The 9,283-nt window shown below is 41.1% G+C and overlaps 1 protein-coding gene across 1 annotated transcript; it reads right to left on the bottom strand.

Annotated features, from left to right (window-relative positions):
- Positions 1 to 5,127: 5,127 nt before the first annotated feature.
- On the bottom strand, positions 5,128 to 8,810 carry LOC117727024 (protocadherin-20). Its single transcript, XM_034526980.1, has 2 exons — positions 8,695 to 8,810; positions 5,128 to 8,324 (listed from the first exon to the last, which is right to left on the bottom strand). Exons 1-2 carry the CDS (start codon positions 8,740 to 8,742, stop codon positions 5,712 to 5,714), a joined length of 2,661 nt encoding a protein of 886 aa, XP_034382871.1. The 5' UTR covers positions 8,743 to 8,810; the 3' UTR covers positions 5,128 to 5,711.
- Positions 8,811 to 9,283: the final 473 nt, after the last annotated feature.

Raw genomic sequence — 9,283 nt, 5'->3', positions numbered from 1 at the left:
TGGTTGACATAGTCCTGGTGAATTTCTCACAGAGCAGTACAGTTTCCTTGTTCTTTTGGTGAATAACTTAAAATGGTGCGAGTGGAATTTGAAATAAAGTCACGCTTGGGATGCGTGACGGTTATATTGCTTCATATAATACACAAAAGAATACAGAATGCACATTACCAACATTGAGCAATAGCGTGTCACTGGCTCCAATATATGTGGAAACAAGTCATTTGAGCAGTGCTGTATTGTAAATGAGGGGGTCATGCTCACTGTCATTGTCAGAAAGGACTTCCTGAAGGCGATAATGATGGCCTTTGAATGAATTGACTGTACCAGGAAGCTGCTGAATAGTGAGACTTGCTGCACGTCTCACTACATAATTTGCAGTTTGAAAACCTGTCCAACCTCCAAAAGTTTTTGCTTGTGCTATTATTGTAATGTCAAACTAAGTACTGTGCTGCATTCATATTATTAACACAATTGTATACCACGGGAACAGTTTTGCGACTTTGGAAGCCTGTTTGAAAAAATGTATTAAATGTCCACAGTTGGAATAGTGAATTGTAACGTAGGATGAGTATTACATTGTTGGCAGTTGTGGGAAGAAAATAAATACTTTGCTGCACCTAATTCCCTGGAATCCCCTCAATGTTTTCCTGAGATGAAATTGGATTGAGAGAAAAATAAGGATGGAAGAAAAAAAGAAAATTAGTAACGTAATCCACAGCGGGATCAAAAGAGTGCGATTGGATTATATTTTGTTGCATCACAGCAAAGGAAAGATGATTTAGATCAAAGGCAGAGATTTTCAGAGGGAGACTGTGGAGATGCATTATTGAAGATGGCGAACTAAGTGTGTGTGGTGGTGTGGGGGGTAGAAGTATTTGATGTCATAACTTGGGAAATGTAGCCTCTCTCATTCAGCAGACCAGTGTAACCCAACCTGGGCCTCTCATTGTGTCTTTATTTGTTTGATTTCAAGGCAGGGACATTACAATAAAGCCAATCTGGAAATGGGATCTGGCTGTGACTGATGGTAATTACTTGCTGTCTACAGCATTACGAATTTAATGTAATTTCAGATAGAGAGAGAGGGAGAGAGAGAGAGAGAGAGAGAGGAGAGAGAGAGACTTCAGGGGGAATGGTGGATTATGTAGGCTATTTGTATCAGTGTGGTAAAGAGAAGACATATTTGGAAGCCAGTTTGAGTCACCAAGACATTTGTGCAGCGCTCTATGTAAGATATATTATAGTCTTATCACCCCCACTTCCTGAGAATGATGTTTTTTAATAACCTGCATATTGTAAAAAGTACAGAACACTAATCCTTGGGGTCAGAAAGAGTTCAAGAACCTGATTTAAGCCAAGTCACCGCTCCACTGGCCATTCTGCCCCGGTCCAAAGAGGCAACAGGAGGTGATCAGCCATGTAGAGCCATGTGTAGGGTCTCGGTCTGGGTGACCCCCTAATCGAGCTGTTGTTAGCTATGTGAAACTGAGAGCAGGATCCATATAACGAGACCGATATCTAAATGACGCTCTGGAAGATAGAAAACAATTACCGCTGGGTTAAAGGTGGTTTGGAGGATCATGTTGGATTGAGGAACCTAAAGAGCAAATTGCTATTTGAAACGCGACAGTAGGATCTCGACTTACTGACTGCAGAACAAATTGCTCACACGAGCAGCAGATTTGTATTCCAGCAGTCAGTCGAATCTGTATTTCACAGCTTATACAGCGAGCATGTAGCACTCACCCAGTGTGTGAATATAGTTGAACTAACAAATATAACGAGGTGTGTTCATTTTCATGCTAAGTGTGCATAACTTGCAAAAGCCTGACTGAAATATCACAACTAAAATGGTGGACATGGTCAACATAACATAACTAACATGACTTCCAACCAGGAGGCCGGCGTTCAGGACCGGTGTTATTTGGAAGTTGCGTGTCAAAAAGAAGTCACTTATGTTACGTTGTAAACGTACTTTATTGAAGGCCAATTATCATGATGCTTTTCCAAAAAGTGATTTTGTTGCCTAAAAAGTGTTTTTGTTTAAATTGCAACGTTAACCGCATGTTTGCTGCCACTGTGGTAGGGCGCTACAATCCGCCAGGCTTGGCTACCGATTGCGTTAGCAAGTGGCGCCAGGGGGTCCGACCAAATGCTTATTTCTTCTTTTGGGGATTTCTATCGGAATGTAAAGACAATTTGAAAAAGAAAATAGCACAAAAAATGTTCTTGAAGAATATTACCAGTCCTCGCTTTAATGCCTAGTTAATGAAAAACTATGTGCACCCTGACCAGAAAAAAAATGTGATGTCACGATCAAGCCCGTACATTTATTAACCAGGGACGTTCTTTGTTATTGCAAACAGAAGCATACTCTATCATCGTAACAGCTGTGTTCAAGACACAATAGGCCTAAAGGGCTTGTGTGAGTGTTGTGTGTTTCCTGTCTCAACATGCTGGGGGGAAATGATTAATTCAAAGAGTCGGAACGGTGAAAGAGAAAAGTGATACAGTGAAATTAAAACTCCATTGTTATTACTGCAATTAATCATATGCTGTAATTGTTTGCTCAGTGTAAAAAACTAATGTAAAATTGTGCAGAAACCTAGTTAAACTTTGTGCCTCTTGACTGCATACAACCAGTGCCCGGACGGCTGACTTATTTATTATAGGCAGATATGAAATGCACCGCCCATGTGTGTGTTCAGTAGTGATAAATTGGGAGGTTGGATCATAACACAGCACGGGGCGGGCTCAGGTTGCAGCATTTCAACCTGTTCCCATGAGAAAAACATTTTCTGAATACTTGTTATTGCCCTATTTGAAGGCATAGGAAGAATATCCACAAATATGCCTCGGTCTTTTGGATAAAACGCCTTTTTTTTGTTAGTGACACCACAACTTCTTGATAAGAAATTAACTTATTACGGAAAACTTAAACTAAAAATATATTTTTTTGACAGATCAATTTTGTAACACAACTGCCCTTAGTAAAGATATCCCTATTATTCTCTCTCTCGCGCGTGCACACACACACGCGCACGCACACACACACACACACACACACACACACACACACACACACACACACACACACACACACACACACACACAAACACACACAACATGCCTACATGGTTTGTTCTATTGATCTTGAACAACTTGACAGAAATGTAAGCTTGAACTTGTTCCTCCAAGAAATGTGTTAGCCATCGTAAATCAACAACACAAGCCAGTTACCCGTGTCATTTTACATGAGGCAGATGAAGTGCATTTCCTGTCATGATATCTGCATTATTGTCATGGCATATATATATATATATATATATATATATATATATATATATATATATATATATATATATTATACACACACACACACTGTGTATATGATTATCATCTTTCAGCCTATTTGTGTAATGCACAGTTCAGCCAGAGGTTAGGGGTTACTGAGAATTACACTAATGTGTTCTCACTGCTTGCATGATGTGCTTCTCTCCTGAAACAAAGATTATAGCTTGAGAAGCTTGAGAATGTGTGAATACATTCCCAGCACTGGTTTGTTGGCATATTTCCACTTTTGAATGAGTCAAAGCTGAACAGGTTTTAAAGGACACATAATAGAATTGAGTTCCTCACTTGGGAGTGTGCGTGGTTAACAGTAATACTAACGCCTTTCTGACAACCCAACTTTCATAACAAAGAAATGGACAAAACAACATCAAGTAAAGCCGGAGGCCCCATTGATTCATCCGTGTTTCATTTTTACCACTTTCACAAGTTCATTGGTGCTGTGAGTACAGTGATGGCCCAATACCACACGGGAAAGGTGAGACATGTTGCGTGGACTAAATTGATTCGAGCCTCAAATGGTCCAGACAGAAGTCAGCACAGTGTTTTTCCCTCTGAGTGTGACTCTGGGTGTTACCTCTGACCTATGCCAACAAAGCACGCTGTCAGGCTTTTGATCTTTAAAGGCTTCATCTCGCTCTGAGATACAATGCAGTAGTTCATTTGTACACTGAATGTAATCTTGTCTGAAGAGGATGCAATCTAAACTTGACTCGATTGGACTAATGAAATACTTAATTATTCATACTCTACTGAAAGAGATTCCCATTGATTCTTTTTTTTAGTCACCTGATGTTTCACAGTGTGTATTGCTTAGACCATATACTGCACTGCACATTTGAGGTACATCCACATGCATGATTGTAAATTGTAGAACCACAGATGTATAATCTGCTGTTTTTGTTATTGTCCGTTCATCATAATCCAAAGTATAGATTTGCTTTCCTGGTTGTATTTCAATCGATACAAATTAAACTGAAACAGAAGATGTGTGAATTATATTCCACTGCTCTCCAGTGTTTGATTTTGCTTTACAAGGAATAGATTGTACTTTTAAACCTTACTAAATATAACAATTTGATATACACACACATTTGAACATATCTAGGTATATGTCAGTGATAATAATTCAATATCAAAATCCATTTCTTTAATAAAAAATAAATCATCTTTAATAATTACTTTGATTTTGTTTCACAAACACTGAGCATGTTTTCACATACACATTGAGAATTTCATGGTTGTATAACGGAGGGTGACCTATGCAAGTTGAAGCAGGTTTATGACAAAGAATTTTGGACACATTTCAAATTGTTGAGTGTGATGGGAGTCTTTGATGTACTGAGATGGCATTTAAAGGTTTCACAGGCACGATCAGTAACTACTGTAAGCCTTCACAGAAAGTAGGGCATCTTGTTACTAACCATGGCTCTCAGACAAAAAATAAATAAATCCCAACTCAAGGTCCACTTTAAAGCTTTTCCCAGCAGCTTTCAACATCATCTAACAGTATATCACTCATACATCATTTTACATATCATGAAATGCACATCATTCCTTTACAATTATGCTAAAGAGGACAAGATGTAATTGAAAGCTATGAAACTTGTGAGTGGGCATGGAGTAAAGATGTTCTCTTTACGTCAATCTGCTTTTTTCAAAAGCATTTGTGCATATTGTCTTTGCATTTCCTGTATACAACACAGCTATACTGTAGAGTTTGATGTATATTGACACGCTGAGCTCTCCGAATATAAGAGGATTACAATGCCCTGAATGACTTAAAGCATTTTGATCTACCTTTTCTATATCAATCAATTTTAAATTGTACCTTATGAATATAGATCAAATGTAATTTAAAACAGACATATTTAGATGCCAACTTCTAAGTGGAATCACTTTTAGTGACGCGATGTAGAGAAATGCAATTTGAAGAAAAGAATAATTTGTTGTGCCTTCCACTGTCTTTTGTCCTTTTCATGAAATGCAAAAGTTGTTTATAAAGTTGTAAAACATTTTGTACAGTATTTACATAGGACCTTAGATTGAGTAATCGTCACTGAGTTGCTCTCTGACTTTGTAATAAAGCCGTTATAACTTTGAAACCAATACAAATGTATTCCTTGCCTTGGTTAAGTGTCATGCTTTATAGATTTTATACAAAGTAAAATAGATACTGTGTGCCCTTTTTAATGGCAAAACCTCTTGGCATATTAGTCAAATCACACAATATTGCAGTAATAACAATCATATGACAAAAGCACAAAGAGCAATTTCATGTGAGAACTACACTTCTCACAGTGAGTTTTGTAAACATTCATGTAAACAGTGGTGGTTTGGAATGTGTGGACAACTGAATATCAGATGTTTGAGATCTGTCTGAGCTTCCTGTTCACAACCTCATTCTTCATTTTCAAAGGTATTTCAACCTCTGATCTTTTCTTTCGCTGTTTTTTAAAACTCCTACAGCATATGTAAGATATCAGTGTGACAACTGAGAAAAACAGCCCCAGACATGTCACTGAAAGAGCAATGAGGAGAGGCTGACAGGGGAACAACTCGTACCTCTCAGGCCCCTCTGTCATCTGACCTTTGTACCAGGGCCTCTCCTCTACCTCAATTCCAGCCTCTCTGGTCAGAAGGCTCTGGATGTAGCTCTCGTTGCTCACTGTTTCATTGACAAAGAAGTTAACCATCACCGTTGAGTAAAGCGGCTCAGGCTGACCATGGTCACTGACTTTCACCAGAAGGCTGTAGAGGCCTCGGATGCTGAGCTCCCTCTTTAATGTGATATTTCCTGTTTCTGGGTCAATAGCAAAGGAACCTTGATCGCCACCTTTCCTCTTAACAATACTGTAGGCGATCACAGCATTCATACCTGTATCCTTATCTACAGCGTAGACCTCTGTTATTGATGTTCCTGGTAGTGTATTGGGTAGAACCAGCATGTAAGACTGATTGGACTGGGGGAAGAGAACAATAGGCGGGTTGTCATTTACATCCATCAACAGCACGGTCACCATAGTGACACAGGAATTTGCAGGTTCCCCACCATCGACGGCCTCAACCCACAGCTGGTATGTCCCTTGCTGCTCACGATCAAGTGATGTCTTGGCCCTCAGTGCACCTCGGCCTGTGTCTATTATGAAGATGTCGCTGCCGTTGAGGATGGAAAGGGCCACCCATCCATTTTCCCCAGCATCGGCATCTGTCACAGAGAGGACCCCGATTTCACCGTACCCCGGGAAGTTCTCTGGCACAAAGAACGTGAAGTCCTTATTGATGAAGCGTGGACTGTTGTCATTGCGGTCTTGCACGCTCACCACCACTGTTGCAATCGACTCCCTCCTGGGCGTCCCCTGGTCCACCGCTCTCACTATGAACCGGTATGTCTCTTTCTCCTCACGGTCCAGCGATGTGATTACAGTCAGGACACCCGTCACACGATCCATGACAAAGATCCCTGGGGCGTCACCGCCAAGGAGGTAGATGACTTCCCCTCTGCTTTTGCTGTCCTGGTCTGTGGCTTGGAGCTGGGTCAGAAAGGTGTTTGGGGGATTGTTCTCCTCCACAGATATTTCCACCCAAGACTGATGAAACACTGGTGCATTGTCATTCTCATCCAATACCTGCACCTTGAGGAATGTCTTGATGACAAGTTCCCGAGAATTCTTGGCAACAACAATAAGCTCATACTCCTGTGTCTTCTCATAGTCCAAGGGCTCTGTAGTCTCCAGCAGGTATTCGTTCTTTAAACGCTGATAGGGGAGGAGCCTGAAGGGACCAGACCCTTCCAAATGACAATCCACTTTTTGGTTCATGTCAATGTTTTTGACAGTAAAAAAAGCAATTGGTGAAAACTCTGGTTCAGACTCTTTTATGGTCACAATCCCATCCTTTTCTGGTGCAATATATCGGGGTATGACAGCAGGGGGTCCTGTAACAACTTTGATGATATTGATGGAAACAGTAGCTACTGCAGGGATACAACCAGGTCCATTGGCCAAAATGGTGAGTTTGTAAAACGTGGCTGTGCCAGTGTCTATTTTCCCTGCTAGTTTGATCACCCCTGTGATTCTGTCCAAATGGAACAAGCTCCTGGTGTCCCTTGGCACGCGTTCACTGTAAGCATAGCTGATCTGAGCATTAGCACCAAGGTCAGGGTCAAAAGCATTCAGACGTGCCAAATGTGCCCCTTTGGTGGCATTCCCATGCAGAGTGACATTCATTTGTGACTCTGTGAATTGGGGGCAGTTATCGTTCACATCTGTGATGACAATTTTCAAAGTAGCCGCTCCGAGCAGAGGAGGGGTCCCTCCGTCCTCTGCAATGATATCCGTAATGTATTCAGCCTGGGTCTCTCTGTCCAAAGCCTCCATCACTATGAGGAAGGGTGTCAGCTCCCCTCCCTCATTTTCCTCAACATCCAGTGTGAACATGCCAAAGTCATTGACAAGCCAGTAGGTCTGCACTCCGTGAACACCGAGGTCTGGGTCCACTGCGGACTGCTCCACTGCATACCGAGCATTGATTGGTGTGTTTTCTGGGACAGATATACGGATCTCATCCACAGGGAACTTTGGCCTGTTGTCATTCACATCCTCAATAAATATTTTAACCTTGACCAGCTGAAAGTACTGCTGGGGCAACACAAATATATCCAGTGAGAGGACACATCCATGTCCCCCTGAGTTATAAGGGCAGAAGGTCTCCCTGTCAATCTTCGTAGCAGATGTGTAAAGCTCCCCGGTGGTATTATTTAGGTTCACATACTGCCCACTGACCTTCTTTTTCGGGAGACTGAATAAAAAGGGGGGCTCCACAGTGAAATCCAAATTTAAATCTATTCCAATGGCCCCGATGAAGGTCCCCCTGGGTAATCCCTCCTTTATCTTATAGATCAGCTCTTTTGCTTGGCTGAAATTTGCAAAACAGGAAAGAGGGCTGGTGTAAAGCAAGAGGATGCACAATCCCTGGAAGAAAAGATAATTAAAGATAGTTTAATAAAAGAGTTGCAGAATTGAATGATATTTGCAAAATGAGGTATTCCTGATGTATTATTCAGTGTGAACATTAGTATTTAGTTAAATCAACAGCTGCAGAGCTTTGTGGACATCTGCAACAATGATTTGAACATTAATCATTACACTTATCTTGCATTATAACTATCATTTAAGCCAATCAATCGATGAAATTTGATTTGAATATATTAATATAGTAGAGAGGAAGAGGGGCTAGTCATGGTCTGTCTTACTAATATAAAACAGTAGTCACAGTATCATAAATAGTACTGGTAGTTGTGTTAGTGAATTCTGTCTGTAAAGTAATCATCATAAAACTTACCCATATCCCTCCTCTTTTGCTAAGGCTGTGGTGTCTGCTGTTGAACATGTTTGTGTCCTAGTCCAGCACTTTATGGCAGGAAGAGCAACAGCTTAAGTGACCTCGGCATTTTGAGTGCTGAGCAACGCAGACCTCTGCTGAGTGCTATGCCTTATTGCTATCTGCCTGAACAAGTCATTCATCCCAGTGCTGGCTCAGGACACTCCCACCGCATGCAAATCAGCCCCTCAGGCTAACCAATGAGAGCCGATGGCCACGATGAAATCTCCTCGAGTTCATAGATTCCTTTTTTTTCATGCATGCTGTCAAAGCACATCGACACACACCTGCACTTTCTCTACACACCCATGTTGTCGGAAGCAGCTGCATACCTTGTATTCCTGTGGCAGAGTGAACGCCCCGACTGAGCTCATAATCACGCGGGAGATTGAACAAGATGTGAAATATCCACAGCCTGGAGATTACTTTAATCCAGCATTAGTTAAAATTCACCACAGATGAAAAAAAAAAAATCCTGTCTGAATTAAAGCAAGTGTGTAATGATATAATGATGATGCATAATGTTAGATAGATAGATAGATAGATAGAC

Source organism: Cyclopterus lumpus, chromosome 3 (genome assembly GCF_009769545.1).
Source record: "Cyclopterus lumpus isolate fCycLum1 chromosome 3, fCycLum1.pri, whole genome shotgun sequence".
NCBI lineage: Eukaryota > Metazoa > Chordata > Actinopteri > Perciformes > Cyclopteridae > Cyclopterus > Cyclopterus lumpus.
Note: the sequence above shows the minus strand (reverse complement) of the source record. Positions and strands in the feature narration are given on the sequence as shown.